The sequence below is a fragment of the Sander lucioperca genome, chromosome 9 (assembly GCF_008315115.2).
Source record: "Sander lucioperca isolate FBNREF2018 chromosome 9, SLUC_FBN_1.2, whole genome shotgun sequence".
In the NCBI taxonomy this organism is placed as follows: Eukaryota; Metazoa; Chordata; class Actinopteri; order Perciformes; family Percidae; genus Sander; species Sander lucioperca.
The window spans coordinates 2,768,260-2,787,802 of record NC_050181.1 but is presented as its reverse complement, the minus strand read 5'-3'; the positions used below and the strand labels follow the sequence as shown (position 1 = coordinate 2,787,802).

Here is a 19,543-nt window from a genome sequence, read left to right as displayed (position 1 = left end):
AGACTTATGATTTAGTGGGAGGTGGTTCAAGAAAGAAAAAATCTTTCTACGAGAGAAAAATCTGCTGACGCAATGTAAAGCCAGCATTTTTTCATCTCAATGATATTATGTAAAACCCCTTAACAAATTGTAAATTGACGTAGATGCCTTCCATGAACATATGTCAGCATGTAGACTCTGTGGAGTGCTTTTGTTTCACGCATCTTATGTGATTACAGTGACACTATCTGGCCTCAGAGCACATATGCAACAATTTAGCCAAAGGCTTTCTTTGTCCTTGTCTCTAAATTTTTCAACTACTTCTAATTTTGAAAGAGTAGATTGTGGAAATAAGATTATTACGCTATTACTCACAATGAAGATACTGAATGAAAATAAAAACATCTTTGCGTTCACTTCTAACTGGAATGGTGAGTGAAAAAGAAATTAGGAGGAGAAATGGATGACAAACCTAATAAAGTTACTCATTAACATCTCTGTCTTAAGAGCATGGTGCAGGTAGGGTGGTATTATGGTATGTCCAGCAACCTTTGCCCAGCAAGTCCCATTATTTCCTCAGAAGGAGCAGAAGAGGAAGACAAAAACAGCAGCTATTAGTCAGGGAGACATACACCTGCTCTGTCATTTATCCTATTTTGTACAGGTAAGTCATTTTAGACTTTGTGTGTGTGTGTGTGTGTGTGTGTGTGTGTGTGTTATTGTAAACTGTGTAAATTGACAGTACTATGTGTGCCTCTGTATCCTATATTACCTGTGTACTGCTGCCTCAAATTAAATATCTTCAACCAAAATATAAAGTAAGGATATACTACATTACCTCTATCTGGATTAAGTATTCCAGAATGCCATGCTACATGTCATCCATGTAACATACTGTGTGTGTGTTTAAAGTTAATTAGTCAGCAGTTATCAGTAATTAGTTAGCAGGACTATAATCATGAACATTGCCCAAGAGCTGGCAAGACAACTCTCTATGTGACAGTTTCTGAGTGAAAAGAGGATTATTTAATCATAAAGTCTTATGTTTTTGTTCAGGTCAAATTGTTTGTGAAAAGGTCCTTTCCAGAGCCACAAGAGAGGTGTTTATTGGCTGGTTAAGCACCTGTTAGCTCAAGGAGTACAGATTCATTAGCTTTTGGAATCAAATCTTAAAACAGGAAATACAAATTAGAATTTGACAACGTAATAGATCTCCAATTTGTCCAATTAGATCTGAACATGCTTTGAGCATTTAGATAATGTTAAGCCTCTAATATTACAGTGTCGGTTTTAAGTTTATTGACAGTCTCAAGACATTGCAACAAGAGTTTATTGGCCATGAAATATGAAACATGACGTATGTCATCTTCACTGCAGGTGTCAGGATGTCTCATCATCAGCCATTCATTAAAAGAGGGATTCACATTTTTTAAAGTCTGCCTTTAAACAACACTGTTAATCCCATATGTACATTGAGAGTTATTGGTTGCTGTGATTGTTTCTCCTCTCCATACTGGATGTGAAAAGATCCCTTCTAAATGCAATGTAAGAGATGGGGGACGAAATCACCTTCTCATTATGTGTAAAAAGTTCTATAGTTATATGTTTCATCCATAGTTATTTTTTTGTGCAAATTTCCCTCCTTGTGTTTCCCTACATAACATTTATTTCTTGCTAATTTAAGGGATAGTAACACCAAAGGGAAATATTATACCCCAAAATGACCTAAAAGTTTACAATTTTTGTGCCTCTCCCTCCAACACCCTCTTATGCTCCTCAGTAGATACAATCACTAAATGATGATTTCTTTAGGTTTTCCCTCAGGACGCAGACATGGGCCGGTGGAGCTGCAGCCCCTTTGTGGTGTTTTTTCTTTGTGGAGCTTTTATCAGAGAAGCACGTCAGGCTTCTATATCTGATGTTGGGGGACAAAAAGACGCTCAAAGACATCTTCTGATGGAAGTCGAAGATCACACCAACATTAACGATACTGAAATTCGAAGTAAGCAACAAACTTTACCATCATCCAACTATTTACAACCAGGTGTGTTTGAGGAACTTTGAACTCTATAACACTTCAGTTACAGGAAACTTGAATTTGAATTTTGAATGCACTGGTGTTGACCTCTCTGTCTTTATAGCTACATGTATATGCAATACAAATGTTTTCCGGCTGTGTTCACAGGGGCAGTCGATCCTGACGAGAGCCCAAAGTCGTTGGAGTATTCCTATCTGGCTGCAGGTCTGGGCACAGTCCTCGCCATCTCACTCCTCATCGTGATGTCTGTCAAGTTTCGTCTCTTCCATCGCTTCCTGGCCAGCTACAGACACTCTCTGCTCCAAGAGGCTGATGGAGTCAGCCAGTATGGCCAGGACGAGCCGCCCTTCCCTAACAGTGTGGTGGGTAGAATGGGAGTGGTTGGAGGGACTCCAAGAGGGCTGGATGACGATGATGATGGCTTCATTGAGGATAACTATATCCAGGCCAGTGAGAAAGACAGGGCAGAGAGAGAGAGAGAGGAAGAGGGGGAGGAAGGGATAGAAGACAGCGATGATGATCTTCAGTTCACTATAGGGTGATTAAATAAAGGGAGACTTCATCAAAAACAGCTGGTTTCCAACTAAGATAAAAAAATGACCCTTTAAAGAAGATTTTGACAGCAAAGCAGTGATTGCTCACCTTTCTGGCTTGTGACCCCCTAATGAATCATTGTCTACTTGCAACCTCTTACACCTTGCATGTGTCCATGAACTGTGAAGACTAAGTTCCCCTCAAAAAGTCAAATAATCTGTATATATTATATTATATTGTTTAATTTAAATAATCGTCAGACCAGAATAGGCAAAACTCTAGATGTCACAATTAAAAAGACAAAGAGACAGGCAACGTTTTGACTGGACTGGGTCTTCATTAGATGCCACGTTTGTCTTTATATACATGACCCTTTGTCTTAGCTATTTTCTCAAAGAAGATCCCGTGAGTCAAAATGTTGCCTGCCAGATAATCTCCAATTTTTCCTTTAATGCAGAATATAAATTGTTCCAATTACAGATGAAATCTGTAATATTTTTTTAAAATGAATAGATTGTGTGTGTGTATATCCATCTGTAAGATGTTGGAAGTTGCTGTTCGTACCCTGCTAATGTAAGACAGTAAACGGTATTTCAATGTGCTTGTATGTATAGTCTGAAATAATTTTATTGGAGATGTACTTTATGAATAAATTCTTTATAATTCCAATTTGTTTCATATTTCTTCATTCTTTTATTCACTTTGCCAACATTGTTATTTGAGTAGGTGGTAGAAAACAGAAACATAATGAATACAGAGAAAAGATATCCAACACAATGATGTTTTGATTTGATGTGAACACTTACCGAGTCTTTATTTTCAACCATAATTACTCAGATGTATCAAAGTGGTGTATTCAGACAGTCATCATATTACTGAGCCTTTGGTAAAAGCATGCGGTGCAGCAGTCTGTTGTTCTTTTACAAACTATTTGCAGATATTTTGATGATGTTCAACAGACGGCATAGTTATGCGAATGGGAACAAAAGGGTTACTGCTCTCCTCAAATGTTTTCCTTTTTGTACATGTGCTAGATAAATTATTCTAATATTTGCTTTCAAGGAGTCTTTGATCCGTTTGTGATTTTGCCCATTTAGTCCATTCAGATCAGGCTGGTCCTGCTGGACAATGTCCCACTCCTGGCCTGGCTCATCTGTCCTCCCGAGACATTGAACACCCTGACAGTTCGACTTCCGAGCCTCCTAACTCTGCTCATTCTCATCATCATCATCCTCCTCCTCTGCTCCCTTCTTCTTTTAAGGTAGATGAGCACACTGTAGCCCACTACAGCTAGAACCATTCCCGCCCCAGCAGCCATCAGCACCAGGCCAGACACCAACATCTCCTTGCTGTCATGAGCTTGGCTACCGATGGTGGCCACACAGAGAAGCACCGTCCCACAAAGCATCACTGCCAGTCCCACAGCTAACATCAGTGCCGGGTCAGCCCTCCCGCCGCTCTTCAGCTGGTCGATCCGACGCCAGCTTCGTACACAGTTCATATCCTGGATGGCGGAGCTGAGGAGCTGCTTGAGCAGAACAGCCAGGGCTAAGAGGCAGAGCATGGTGCCCACCCCGAGGCGCCACTCCCCGGACAGGCTGGTGGTGGTGGAGAGGAGGCCCACGCCACCGAGGCCCAGCATCAGTATGAGGGTCACAGAGGCACAGTAGCACAACAGGGAGCGGCGTGGCTCTCTGAACCACCACAGTTCCACTTGATCTTCCAGGACACGTCGCTGCATCAGGGAGGGGTCCAGGTAGAGACCTGGGGGGTGACGGATGGTGTGGCAGGGCTGGTAAAAGGTCTGCATGTCAGGCATGGCAATGGTCACAGCTCAGCCAGTCCAAAACCAGACTGACACCTTGTTGTGCAAAAAAAGATGATTTTAACTGTTACTTTTCCATTCATCACACCTATATACAGTAACTGTAGTTGTATTATCAGCTGAAACATCCTGTGCTTCATCTCAGCTTCTGTGAAAACAGTTACTCACTTGGTGTTAGATGAGCTTCATGTGTTGCTGTCCATCCATCTGCATCATCACACAACCTTAGTCAAAGCATTGCAGTAGTTCATTTAAAAGATCCTACGGTTGTTTGGTCTTGTTGCTTCATTCTGTAGAAAACATGGGTGTTTCACCTAGAAACAATCCAGCTTCAAGGGAAATTTTCCAATGGTGAAGTAGTAGATTTCATTTGCTCAAGCTGCTCTCAGGGATGAAACTCTTCTCAGTCTAGATGGTAGAATGAACCTGACTTCATGCATTCATGAAAAACAGCAAGGACCCCCAGCCACAGAGAGGCAGGGACTTCCACTGTGTAATGCTCACTGTAAGTAAACAAGTGATGATGAAGTTGACATCCTGGGTGAGTGTTGTGTATGTAGCCTGTCCACATTTCTGCTCATGATTACCACAGTGACTGTACTAGCCTTGCAGATTGCCAGTGCCAGGCAGAACAGAAGACCCACCCCCCCGTCCTCTCATCACATGGGAAAACCATTTGGCCTGGTTAAGTGGGTAAAAGCCGGGTCACAATAGCAGTCTTGGATCATGGTTTGGACAGAGATAGATGACATTGTCCACCATTCCCCCACACAGACAATAGGCTGATCGCTGAACACAATGACTGTGCTCCAAGAGGCAGACGGTGGTGTGTGTGAGCCGTGCAGGGGTGTTGCGTTGCTGTTGTGGAGGGCTGAGTGATGTCAGTGTGTTGTGATAATGGAGTTTCTGTGATCCTAAAGGATAGCGTCATTCACACCCTATTCTGAGCCTCTTTTAGATAGGCCACAGTGAATGCTGCCTCTCCTCAATGAGACACTTACTGACATGGGCCTGCTGATCTGTGTCTTCCAGTAATACATGCCATAGCAGACAATATTTCTGCAAAACATTTTGCCTTGACTTTAAAGGAATAGTTTGACATTTTGGGAAAAACTTTTTGGAGGAGATTTAGATGACGAGATTGATACCGCTCTCATATGTCTATTAAATATTGCAAGTTGTGGTTTTACGGGCGGTTGTGTACCAGAATATTTACTGGCAACCACCATAAACTCCAGGAAATCGCTGAGCCCAGCCAAGAAATAGCTGAGATGTGTTAATCAGTGAGCTTTAGAGGTGTTGGTAGGCAGATGTTTTACAATTGGACAGAGTCAGGCTACCTATTTCCAGTCTTTGTGCTAAGCTAAGCTAATCATCCCATGGCTGTAGCTTCATATTTAACAGACAGACATGCAAGTGGTGCCAGTCTTTATTCTAACTCTTGGAAAGAAAACAAGATTGATTGACTGATTGACATGATTCCTTAAATAATCAAACATGACTTGACTTGACAACCTGCCTGCTATATTTACATTTCTTCCTGAGAAGCTGATCAATCCTCTTCAAGAGGCAAAACTGTAGCTGTTCAACGGGCTTTTCTCACACTGGATAATTTGACCGTCAAACACAGGTGCAACTAATATAATTACAGTAATAATGGCTCCATTTGTGTTCCAGTGCCAACGCCTTGAATCCTGGCTTGCTTGTACAACTAAATAGAATGGAGCCATTGTTATGTTTTAGGTTAGACATGTGCTTTTCCTGTACCGAGAAGTCAAACTCTTTGTAGTAAGAAAGCTCCGATTGACAGATACGGTATGTGCCCATCATATGTTTTACTGCACATATTTATCTGATAACATTCACATTTTAAATGCATTCTCTTTTATTAATTTTTTTGGCTCTTCGACAAAAATGCTTTTGAGAAGATGTAAATGAAACATGCAGCCACCATGATTTTAAGTATTATTTGGAGGCGTAGAGGTGTTCAGCACATGTATGAACACATCATGAACACCTAATTCTAAAGCTGAACTGGGTGAAAGGATCATCGTAGTTACTAAACGAATCTGTAGCTTTTAGCAGTGGAGCTCCCCTCACTTGTGACTGAAAGTGAATGTCAACTCAGCTGTGATATTACAGTAGTGTTATTTTCCAGTTATAGTAAAAGCTTGCTGAAAGACCACAAAAGCCTCACAGCTCTTCCTGTAACTTTATAACCAGTGCTTGCATATACCTAGTTTTGTACTGAACTGAATGAAACAGTGCAAACCATCAAGAGAGTGAACTTACTACTGAACAAATAATAGCAAACTCAGTGCCATAACATCACAGTGTTATGAATGATGATGCGATCACTATCTGATGAGCTCAAAATGCACTTTCTCCCCCTAGTGGACAACATTTGTAAGTGTACAATTCAGCTTTTGAATCTTTGAGCCTTTGAATATCAACTAAAGCCAAATGTCAAAATATAATCTTCAACAAATAAATGTATCCATATTTTTACTTTGTTAATGAGGAAAATGAGGAAATGGAAGGGTAGATTGATTGATTGATTGATTGATTGATTGATTGATTGATTGACATTATTTTACTCACTTACAATATATGTTATATCCTTGCTTAGTACAAAGTGCTGATGCTGTGTCATCTACCTGCAGTTGGTCCTTGACATTATCAGGGATGGTGATGTATAATTGCTACCTTTCTGTCTGATTCTTATTAGTGTTATACAGTATACACTACATTTTATGATTGGAGAATGATAGCTGTTACCTGTTTTTCTACAGTCTACTATTTCATCCAGACAATTTCATTTGAATGTGTTTGTGCTTTTGTGCCATAACTCTGTATGAAATATATGAAGCTGTGTAAAAGCCTGATCCAAACACCCTCAAAGACATGATTTAACCCTTGTATTGTCTTCCTGTCAACCGTGCACTTGTTTTCCTCCCGGGTCAAAATAAAAAATGAACACCTTTTCAATGCTTTTTCTGACATTTATATCCCTTTCCTCAAGACTTTTGATGCTTTTTTCTATGTTTTTGTCGCTTCTTTTACGTTTTTGATGCTTTTGTTGCCCAAACACCAAACACCAGTAACATCAAGTTATTACTACTATAGGGTTACACGTATTTTTGGAATTCATGGACAATAATCCTCATTTGTAGGAAATGGTACCTAATTTTTGAGTTAAAAATGCAGAAATTGTGAAATATTTAGACTAATATTAGAGGAACATATGTTGATGGATAATCAGAGACTTCAAAGAGTCAAAGTTTAGTCAGAATACAGTTTGGAAATCCTTTCAATTTTTTTGAAATGAAAAACTTGAATGAAACAACAAATAACCATGTTGTTTGTCGCCATTGATACTGTGCAGTCACTCAAATCAAGACATGAGGCTGGACAAATTAGTTTATTGTAATAATTACTCTAATTATTAGTTTTTGATACTAACCCATGCTGTAACCTTTGCTGCACCATCAGTTTAACACAGTTGCTAGGTAACTCTAGCAGGGCTTTTCTTGATTTCACCATGCTGCAAATTTGTGATAAATGCTGCCCTCATAATAATTGGAGCAATTAGCCCAGCAATTAAGCAAAATACAACAATATTTAATGAAATTATTGACAGGTTATCATGTATTTGGCTGGGAAATGTATATGTTTAGCTGTTTGTTGGCCCTGTGGATGCCTGTTGCTTTGTGGGAGAGACTCCAAAAATGCGTCTGATGTAGAAAATTGATTGACAAATGAACAGATGTGTGAATAAATAACATATTACATACTATAAATTCCTGAGCATAAGATTTATCATTCTGCTTTTTATTGATTATTTTACCAAAGGAGGTTACAATTCTGGCATGATATAGGCTATAGAGTGCAGTCCATATGTGTTTAGACAGTAACACGTTTTTGCATTTACTATTGCTGTACAATTGTATTCTGTCCAAATGTTCAAAAAAAAAGGCTCTGAATCCTACAGAGCACCCTCATACCTTGTTAAAGACCTCATAGTCACTGGTTCATTTTAAATATACTGAATATAGAGCCACATCTACAGAATTTAATACAATATCGACACTATTAATATGCATTGTTTTTTTTTGGTAGGTTAATAATTTCAACTGTCCCATTTACCATAATATTACCTCAACAGTACAGTTATATACAACATCTGTATTCCTATGCAACATGTGAGGCATTGTTGTTGTTGCCAAAGATCAACCTGTAGAGGGCAGCAGCACATAAGTTTAGACCACAGCCGGCACGATGCCTGTACAATAATACTGTATACGGTTGTACAGTGCATGCAGTGGTTGAAGAAGTACTCAGATCTTTTATTTATGGAAATGTAATGATACTACAATGTAAAAATACTCCATTGCAAGCAAAAGTCTTAAACAAATATACAAAAGTATTAACATCTAAAAGGAAACATAATTTTCATTTTGCTGCAGCGTGTTGAGGTGGATCTAATTTACCTAATTTGACCTAAATATATAATTTAATATTACTTAGACTTAGATTTATTGTCCCAGAGAGATATTTGTTTTCACCGCCAGTACAAATAGCAACATACAGATATAGACAGTACACAAAATCTCCATGAATGCATTTATCATCCCACTACACAGCAGTGTCAACCAGGCAGACTGTTCAGGGCTGCTATTGCAGAGGGCAATAGACAGTGCTTTGAGTGTGCTTATGACATGGAGCCCTTTCTGGGATTGTTTATGGATGTCAGTGATGTGTTGATCAAAACTGAGTTTGCTGTCTATGATGAGTCCAAGATATTTGAAGCTGTTGACCTGTTCTACTGTCTTGCTTTGGATGGAGGTGGGGTTCAGTTTTGTCACTGTGGGTTGTCTTTTCCACGTTTAGCTGCAGGTACTGTAGTTGTCGGTGCACCATTATGTGAAGTGTAAAATCTATTTAAGAAGAGCATCCACAAGAACATCCCTCAGGTTTTTATACGTTTACTTTGAAACTGGGGGTGTGGAGGAAGGATGCAATTCTGTTTAGAGGCTTAAAAAGTGCTGGTGGGTTAAGGTTAAGATTAAAGTAGAGCGCTGTAGGAGTGTTGAGCAGAAACAGCGGCCTCCACAAACCTGCAGCAGTAGGCTCTTTGCTTTCTGACAAAACGATGAATGAGCCATGAAGAGATTTGTGAGAACAGTTTCTCATTCTGGCCCGAGACACCAGCAGGTGATTTCACTGACAGGTGGAACATCAACCAGAGAGGATGAACTAATATCACTGTTGCAGGCCACTGGATTAAACGAACGGGGCTTGTGACCGGAGCATCACCGTTCCAGTTTCCCGCAACCAGCTGCGGAAAAGTGGGTGGAAACTGAGCAAAAGCAGCTGTTGATGTGTTCTTGAGCCAGGTACAAAAACATGTTTGCTTCAGTGCTCAGTGTGTTCAGTGGAATAGCTACACTGTAACTAAACCATAAAGCCTGCCGATGCCAGCTTCTGCAGCTGTGTGTATGCAGAGTAGAGAAAAGCTGTGGAAAAAACTAGTATGCACACATAGCAAATGTTCCCTGAAGGTTAATTAAATAAGAAATGTGGCCAGAGTAGAAGTCATACTATTTACTGAAATGCTGCTCACATGCAAGAGGAACTGCTGATCTCCATGATTGCTGTGACTTGTATATGAGGATACTGGAAGCCTCTCTTGAATCCATAATGTTGAGAAAATGTGGCACATCACCCAGACTGGTTGCTGTGACAAATGAAAAGGATCTGCGGCCAATTTTTGAGGCCCCTGATAACAGGTGACACACTATAAACACAGACAAACCTTACCAATCCTAACTCTTTAGTACTCCTTACAGCTTTCCCCCAAAATTATATAGACGTAGTTTAACCGGGTGTCACTCATGCAGAGAGATGTGACATAAAGTGATTTCATATCAGCAGCAGCACTCATCTGTAAACAGTCTGTCAAAAAGCTTGAGTGATAAGGGATTTTGATGGTGCATGTGCTGTACCCTGTAAGATAACAAAAAATGTTTTACAGTATACATCTGCAGTGTATCAATTTGTGGGGAAGTTATTGCATTGCATGTTACACACACCTCTGCTCAGCAAGAATCACCTCTTCACAACCACTATTACTGCATACCAGGGGCGATTCCAGGATTTCTTAAGTGGGGTGGCACAGGGAGGACCAATAATCAGCCAGGGGGTGCCCAGGTGATTTTATCATAATACAGCATAGAAAATCTGCTCAGAAATATAGGAAATATTGGATATGATAGAACAACACAATGTAATTTTGCTAAATAAAACACATCACACTCACACACATTAATTTCACTTGTTTTTATTTTCAACAAATTGTGTATCCACATACAATATGCATTTTCTATGGGCTCTTAAGGCAAACATTTGGATAGTCATGTGACAAGGACTGGGAAGATGTTTTTTCACAGAACCGTATAAAAATAAAGTGCAATACACTTACAATAAACTTGCCTCAAACTTTAACAAAGAAAACCTTGCTGTACACAGTTTTCAGATAATAGGAAACAGAACAGAAAAAAAGTGCAAAACACAATTTATTTCAAGTGCTCTACAGTGAGTTAAATGTTTCTACTTCTAAACTGGCCTCAACATTTTAACAAAGTACACAGTTGCCATACAATGTGTGTTTAAAATACCTAAAAATAAAATGGAAAGGCAGCGATTGGCAGAACATGCAGCAAAGTGACACTACACTGATCCAATGGAAATCAAATTTGTCAGATTGACAGCACTCTTGCGCGATGGATTGGGGGGGGGGGGGGGGGGTCCCCTGCTGCATACCCAAAATATTGGGTGCCACGAAGTTTGTACAGACATTTGCGGTACCCAGAGGATGAATTTAGTGATCCTTTGATTTTTCCTCTCGTGCCACCAGCAGGTGGACTTGTAAATGAGATCTCAACAACTATTGGACAGATTGCCATTAAAATTTGTACCAATCATGTTCCCCTCTGGATGAATAACTTTGGTGTATCCTTGACTTTTCATCTAGCATCATTACTATTTCCACAGTGGCTTGTAACCATGACCTGTGTTAGGCATGCAAAATCTGCTCTCAAGTATTTTCTAGTATTTGCATAGTTCAGTTGATTGACAGTCTCTCTCACTCTCTTAGATATACCTAGCCTCCTGCTTAATCCTCAGTGTGTTAAAAGCATTTTCATGACTCACTCCTCAGAGCAAATTGACTGTAAATTTAATTTACTCTGCGTTATCTCTGATGGGTGAGAATCAGATTTGCAACTAAACTGAAAACATTTCTTGTGCTACATCAATTATCCATCACTTTATTTTTACTTGAGCAAGACCAATGTGCACAAATGATAACACGTAGGCTACGTGTAATAATTATCTTTCAAAGTACAAAACCTACAGTACGTGAGCCATGACTATGGGCAGCTGGATCCGACCATGTTTCATAATAAGTCTATATTGCATGATGAGAATCATACACCCTAAGGAGATAGAAATGTAAACTAAAAACTCATCATTACTTTGTGATTCCCAAGTCATTTGCCTGACAACTTGCCGTATTGGGTATATTTTCCTTGAAGAGACAGAGTTTGTGTTGGAATATTTTCCTGTATGGCTAAACACCCTGGTCACAGCTCAGAATCAGAATTTCTTACAGGCAGGAACACATTTGAGCCAAAATCACATTGGCTGATATTTCTAACATACTGATTTTCAGAGTATAATTCCTGTAACGGATTTGAACACCTGTTCAACAACCATTTTTTTTTTCAGTCTGCTCCTACTGCTTCATTCTTGCCAGGTGGTTCCTGTGCAACCATGACAACAGGCCCCAACTATTTTGATTTTCTCCACAGTGCCATGACTTTATTGGCGGGGAATGTGATGCAATGTGCAAATATGTGCATGTGTGTGCCATTGTCTGCTTGTGTATTTAACTACATGTTGAGGTTGGGAGGAGGATTAAGTTATCCTTCAGCTTATCTCCATCAAAATTACTAATTATGCTGTCAGTTATGGCCTTGGCCTAGATTTGAAAGGCAGTCTTGTTTGCTCTGGCTGGGAGCCTCTAGACCTTGTAAATAAATGTACTACTGATGCACTTTTATCTGCCAATGAGTATTACCTCATTGTGTTTAGTAAGAGCAATAATGCTGAAATTTGGTTAATGAAAGAGGAACAGGGGGCCTTTTCCTGTTGCTGCTGCCTCTGAGAAGCCGTACAGCCTGCGGCTCACCTTTGCATAATTTGCATATAAATGAGAATCACATCACATTATTGCACTTGGGGTATATTAATAATGTAGTCGTTGAACAGGATACGGTACTGTACAAGAGACTTATGTAGATGCTGAAACAGGTGGAGCCCAGCATGCTGGTTTCTGCCTCAATAAAGCCATATTGTCCTGTGTGTTTCACTTCCCTCTGCTCTCCATCAGCCATACTTTCTTTCTATCTCTTGTTTACATTCATGACGGAATTAAGAATCTATTTGGCTATGTGTGTGGATCCACGCGCCGCCATGAACCTGAGTAGACTTCTAGCTAGCTACTTTTCTAAATTACTCTACCCACAGTAAACACAAAACACACCACAGGGACACCAAATTGCTTGACCTCCTGATCCTTATTTGCTCCTGCTAGTCCCCATCACTGTACCACTGTTACCTCCTGTCTGTCATGCTCCAAAATTGATTTCACTGGCTCAGTGGGTGTGACATGGACAACCCTTGGACCCCACTTTCTTTTTCTCACTTACACACACGCACGCACGCACACACACACACACACACACACACACACACACACACACACACACACACACACACACATACACACACACACACACACACACACACACTTGATTTGTGTTACTAGCTAGTACACTTGTCTGGATAAATGCTGTGTCAAAATGCATTTCTCTGATGTTGAATTCCTTACTTATTTCACTCAACCCAGGAGATGGGCAGCCTGTTGTTTGTCGTGCTGTTAGCCATTTCTCTAGCCAGAAAACAGCCCACACAACTTGTTGGTTCTTTCTTTGATGTTCAAAAAGGACTAAAGGCCTCTGACAGTGTTACCTTTGTAAATGGTAAGATGATGTAACATACTTACCGAATAATGACAACAGATTGATTAACTCTCCATAGCCTACTAGAAACCAGTGTTACACAGTTGTTAGCTAAAGTAACAGCTAGTTTTCTCCATGACTATCACACATGTTTGCAGTCCTGCCACCACAATACTGCATTGTTCACAGGTATAAAAATGAAGACATTCATGTCTTCATGGATTACATGACAGATGTGTTAACAGTAGAGCCTCTAGAACACTGACTAAAAGATACAGTACCTAACATGATTTTTTTTTTGAAAAAGCAGTTCTAGCTAGCTAGTGGGGTAACGTTAATGTTAGGGTAGTGTTTTGTTTTTCGCCTACATTTTCCACACAAGGTGAAATTTATGTTTGGATTGTTAAAACAAACGTTTGTTTATAAAACAAAAAGCATTATTACCTCCATATTATAAACACAACATTGAGAATACAGGTTTGAATTACACCAAACAGGCATTTACTGCAGTGCTAATGTTATGCAAGGGTATTTTGTCCATACCTGCATGTGTGTTGCTAGGATAGGGATTAACGTTAGAGGATGGCTAGCAAAATAATGTTTTCATGAATTTGTGTTAAAGATGATTGCAAGAGTTTTCATTCTTGAACACAGTTTCTAATGTAAGAAACAGTGTGTTGTGTTTGCAAGAAGTGTGTTGCAGAATTGCAAATAAAGTGCATAGCAGAAAACGTGTTTGTACTTTTGGTGCCTTTGGCATGGTTACAAAAAGTTAGGGGTTTTGATGCTTTTGTCTAAGCATTCACTTTTAGTGTGTAGCTAAGCAATCGCCAAAAATTGTAATGGAGGCTGAATTTCATTTAGCTGCTTCTGTTTTAGGGTGCTGGTATTGTGCATGCTGGTGGAGCCATCGTTAATGATTCACTTTGATTTTCTTACTGTGACAAGTCAAAATGCATGCTGTAAAAAGGCCTATTAGACGTTTTCTTAAGACTGTGGGGTACACTGACTGTTGCACTGGTTGGGAAAATTACCATACATCTTTTCTATTATACTATGTATATAGTAGTTCTTTCTGTTTTTATCTAAATTCCCTGATCCCATATTTGTGTGTGTGTGTGTGCGTGTGTGTGTGTGTGTGTGTGTGTATATATATATATATATATATATATATATAAACAACTCCCCACTCGCCCCATCCTGAGAGTGGTCCTCTTCCTTCAAGCTCGGGTCCTGGGAGCCTGAGGGTTCAGCGCAGTATCTTAGCTGTTCCTAGGACTGCACTCAGAGATCCCAGATGTTGTTCCTGGAATTTGCTGGAGCCACTGTCCCAATTTGGGGGTTACAGCCCAGAGTGCAGTGATTACCACTGGAACCACTGTTGCCTTTTCTTTCCATATCTTCTCTAGCTCCTCTCTAAGCCCTTGGTATTTTTCAAGCTTCTCATGTTCCTTCTTCTGCTGTTTGTCGACCACCACGATGTCCGCTTGGTTAGCCATCACCATTTTATCAGTTTGGATCAGGAAGTCCCACAGGATCTTAGCTTTGTCATTCTCAGTCTCCCACTTTGACCTTGGGACCTCCAGCTCATGCCCGGCACAGATGTTCCTGTACAGTATGCCAGCTACTTGACATATCTGGAACGCCATAACCAAGTGGCTGGCATATATATATATATATATATATGTGTGTGTGTGTGTCTTTGTGAAGCAATTTGGTGCAAGTCTCCACAGTGCTGTGTCAGCATTGGATTTTTGGTTACCTCTGTGTTTTGTTGTCTTACTATGATATTGGTTTGCAATCACTAGACTACAGCGTAATATTAAAAATGTGTTCCAATTTAAGGCTGAATTATGAACATAGAGGCAAGTTATCACAATTAACTTAATACATGGGTCAAATCAGCTCATGTTTTTTTGTCCCATATTGGCCACAACAGCACCTACAGTACTATGTGTATTTGTGGCCTGTGTAATTTAGTTGTAGTTCTGTTAGTTTTTCAATTTTTTTTAGAAAAAAGTTGGAGAAAAAAATCTGTCTATTCTATTTTTGAGCTTTAAACAGTAGTTGACAAAAATATTAAATCAAGGCCCATTTAGTTGCCTTACTGCTCGAAAGCTTCGGAAAAGCTATATATTGACCAATTGTTTTGTCAACCACTGTTTCCAATGTCAAGGATGACTTTTCAACCTCAAAATACTTACAATATAAATACTACAAATATAATTTTTTTTTCCTACTCTTCTCCCCACCCCACGCGCTGTCGTCACGCCCCGGGCAGCCAGTGAGGCGGAGGGAGGGGGTGTTTCACAGCGGAGAGGCAGGCAGCAGCGTCGCAGCGTTACAACAAGAGCGGCTTTCGGGCTTTGTTTTGTGGATGTGAATGAGCTCCATCACCTACTTTAGAAATGTGGACGGATATAAGGACATTGCTACTTTTTCATTCGTTAGTCCTGAGGATTTATTTCTCGGAAGGTCAGTAGTGTTTTTCCCCTGCGTGTGAGACATTAACGAAATCAAATCTAACCGTGGTGTGAGTGTGTGAGTGTGTGAGTGAGTGATGGGGCTGTGGAGGTGAGAAGCGCTGCCGGGGGTAGTCTACTCACCGCGCGCGTTCGTTTGATACTAAAGAGAGAAAAGACAAAAAATACTTTTCTCTATCATTAATACACCCGAATATGACTTGTTCAATATTAATGTGTGATTGCTTGGTCTGTGAATGGATGGCTGCGTGGTGTTCAGGATCTGTCATGTGTTTCCCGGCTGTGAGCGTATACTGCATCAGAGGTATAGTAGCTCTGTAGTAGCCTAGACTGAATCTTTGTCCTCATGTTGTGGAGAATTACGGGGCCTCGTCTCCTGTTTCCTTCTTCTCCCATTTAACAGCTTTTAATTATCATGGTAAAGTAGATCAATAACTGAAAGAAAACACAGACCATGACGCTCCCAGCGCCTCAGCCAATTGGCCTGAATGAATGCTGAATATCAATTAGGCATTCATTTGCAAATGACAGTTGAACTACAAGCGGTTACTACTCCGCTATATCCGTTTGATGCTGATCCATCTGGACGCTGTTCTCCCCTCCTTATTTTTTTTCTTTTCTTCTTCCAGCAACGGATGAGTGTGAGGATGGACAGTTTCAGTGCAACAACAAAAGGTGTATACCGACAATCTGGAGGTGCGACGACGATGACGACTGCTCAGACAACAGTGATGAAGAAAACTGTCGTAAGTGTTAAAATGGGCACATTTAGGCAAACAAGGTCTGTTAACTGTGGAAAAAGACCTGTGATGATTGGGGTGTTATGCAAATATCACAATAAATAGGAATAGCCTATTACATTAAAATCAAAATAGAACAAAAGAATAAAAACATAATTATAGGTCACTGCAACTCCTCCCTTCCTCATGCCACACACCCAGAACAATTAACTGTACTAAAACATAAAAGCATCATATTGTATTCTTATGATCGTATAGATGGTCCATTAGGTATTTTTATATCCATGAAAAATATTCCAAAAGTTAAAAAACTAATTAGATGTATATCATTGATCTCATCAAGAGACAATACCTGGAACTGCTCCCATCAGCTATCCATTAGAGCTTGACTTACAGTAATGGTCTGTTCATGACTGGAATTTGTATTAAAGCTCCTCTATCTAAATGAGCTGTATTTTCTCATGTTAACAGCTATGAACCAGAAATACACACATATCTCCCCTAGGCATCATTCTTTTTATGGATTTGCTATCCTATTAGCATTTTATCTATTTTTTCTGTTTGTGCATTATGCAGCAGGACAGTGCCTTATTTTTAGGGCGACATAAAAGCTTTACAAAGATGCACAAGTCAAATCATGTTTTGAGGGAGTAGGTGTGCGTGTGGGCCTCAGGCCCAAAGTGTGTGCAGGTGATTTTATCCCTGCTATATATATATTATATATTTCATATATGTCTATTATATAAAGCTTTATATAGTATATGCTCAACAAGCATGTTTTCTTTAAATGAGGGTTGATTGGATGGAACCATTTTCCAATCATCTTCAAATAAGAAGCTGTCCAGCTGAGAGATTGCGTGGTGCATCGGTCTAGTGCACAAAGCTCTGACAGGTAGCTTGGATGTGTTGTTCTGCGCAGAAATAATAGAATTTCAGTTTCCTTTCTGACTGTGAGCCAGTGGCCTATATTTTGGAGGAATGCTTGCGCTGAAACCAGTGAAGTTGTGCCAAAGCTGAATCCAAGCCCTGTTTGCCATGCTGCAATGTTCTTTTGTGTCTGGGCTAATTGTAGCTCGGGAGGAATTCCTGCACCTCTCCACACATATATACATACTCCTTTATTTCTCCTCATACCTCTCTCTGTCTTTGTTTGTTTCTGTGTCTTTCTCCCACAAACTCCCAAACACACAGACCTGTTGTATACGAACACCTCATAGTTCCTTTGCACGTTAGTCTGGAGGTGTTGCCATTGTTACCCTGTTTCTGAGGCCAGCAGGACGAGTCCTCGGGCATGCCAAAAAAAAGTCGGTCATTTGGAGCATCTTTGCTCCTAAAACATTCATGTGTCACTGCCTCACACACACACACACACACACACACACAAACCCCTGATGTTTGGAGAGACTCATTACTCTGTCAGGCTTTATTTCCTCAGTATTTCTTTTATGAATGAAATAGGAAATTGTTAGCGAGGTTTTATTACCCCCTGTGTGTTTTCCATCAGGCAGGGCTTCTTAAACATTTAGGGTTTGAGTGAAAACACTCCTCCTGAAAGCCTTTTAAGCTGAGACTACTGTCAACCAACCATTTGATGATCACGACAGTCCAGCATTACTTGCCATTATATTAGAGAGTGGCCTTCACTCTGTGTCCATTTCCTTTCCTCAAGTATGCTGTATCTGCATAGGCAGGCAGATGAGGCTGGTTGGCCTGCGCAGAGTCAGATTTGTCTCTGCACTGGCATTCTGGTAATGTTGGACCACTGATTGGCCAAGGATAGTAGTTGTTCAACTTTCACCCTGTTTGATTTAGAGAAGAGGTTCTCTGGCACACTGTGCAGCTCTGGCAATATTTAAGTCATTCTCGGGGTTGCTTCTGTAAACTCTTTTTTCTATTTCTGCATGTGAGGAGGCTAAAAGACAGAGGGACAGTGTAGTACAGTGAAGTGTAAACCTGCACAACATATGCTGCACAGGGGAGAGAGTGTGGTAAGGATTCAGGTTGTACACACAGCAAATCCTGTGCAGGAATTACACAGTTAGTTTATTGTTAACTGTGAAGTGGTTGCATTTTTTAAATTAAGTTTCTGAATGGTTGAACGGATGGTCTCACTTTTTATTGTACTTGTATTCACAATATATTATTTTACAACACAATGCCAAGCCCAATAATCCAGTGATTGAATGTGTCCAGCAGACCATGGTTATGAAATATGCTGACAGGAAGCAACCTTTGCCGCATCTCCTTATTTATCATGCCAGTGTCACCTTATTTCCAACCTGACTGGTGCTTGTAGTTGAACCTCACAGAACGGGTGTAAATATATTAAAACACTGTTATTGCTCATACCCTTTATGCATCATGATCCTCCTTCATCCTCCACCCTGTTCCTGTTCACCCATCCCCCACCAGTCCTCCCCCAGACTCCATCCCATCCCCCATCATCCAAACTCTATTCCCCACTGACCAGTCACTGCATGCACCCATACATTCATATATGCATAATTGCACTCATAGGTATGCACAGACACAAGTATGGACCAGATGCACGTGAGTATAAACACAAATGAATGCATACCAATGAACTCTGGACTTTTCTGACAAATAATTGAAAAGTTGAATCTACATAAACCATAATAGAAAATGTGTATTTTGTTTACTGCTTGCATAACATTTCTGGGGAGGATGAGATGCCAAGCCACCCTGCCTCTTGCCTCGTCTGCAGTTGACAGCAGTGAAGACAACAAAAGAATTCTGCCTTGAATTCTCAAAGTCAGATTTGTGCCAACTCTGACATGGAGCTTCCGTTTAATCCTCCCCCTGATTATAGCAGCATATCACCCAGTTTCCATCTATCTGCA

At 40.2% G+C, this 19,543-nt stretch overlaps 3 protein-coding genes across 6 annotated transcripts in view; 2 read left to right on the top strand and 1 right to left on the bottom strand.

Annotated features, from left to right (window-relative positions):
- The first annotated feature begins 528 nt into the window (after window positions 1–528).
- LOC116045788 (type III endosome membrane protein TEMP-like) lies at window positions 529–3,220 on the top strand. The gene is made up of 3 exons (XM_031293650.1): window positions 529–643; window positions 1,792–1,981; window positions 2,165–3,220. The coding sequence occupies exons 2-3, from the start codon at window positions 1,813–1,815 to the stop codon at window positions 2,557–2,559; spliced, it is 564 nt and encodes a 187-aa protein (XP_031149510.1). The 5' UTR covers window positions 529–643; window positions 1,792–1,812; the 3' UTR covers window positions 2,560–3,220.
- Window positions 3,221–3,250: 30 nt separating this feature from the next.
- tmem125b (transmembrane protein 125b) lies at window positions 3,251–4,990 on the bottom strand. Its single transcript, XM_031293649.2, has 2 exons — window positions 4,545–4,990; window positions 3,251–4,412 (listed from the first exon to the last, which is right to left on the bottom strand). Exon 2 carries the CDS (start codon window positions 4,368–4,370, stop codon window positions 3,654–3,656), a length of 717 nt encoding a protein of 238 aa, XP_031149509.1. The 5' UTR covers window positions 4,371–4,412; window positions 4,545–4,990; the 3' UTR covers window positions 3,251–3,653.
- A 10,775-nt stretch (window positions 4,991–15,765) lies between these two features.
- The window catches only part of LOC116045786 (low-density lipoprotein receptor-related protein 8-like), a 78,277-nt gene continuing 74,499 nt past the window's right edge, over window positions 15,766–19,543 (top strand). The window contains exons 1-2 of one of the 4 annotated variants that reach the window (XM_031293646.2): window positions 15,766–15,934; window positions 16,572–16,688. In XM_031293646.2, coding sequence (XP_031149506.1) covers window positions 15,868–15,934; window positions 16,572–16,688 — 184 coding nt within the window. In that variant the 5' untranslated portion in view covers window positions 15,766–15,867. Of the gene's footprint in view, window positions 15,935–16,153; window positions 16,247–16,571; window positions 16,689–19,543 lie in introns of those variants that run through there. The other 3 variants (XM_036005278.1, XM_036005279.1, XM_036005277.1) reach the window with 3 other exon arrangements.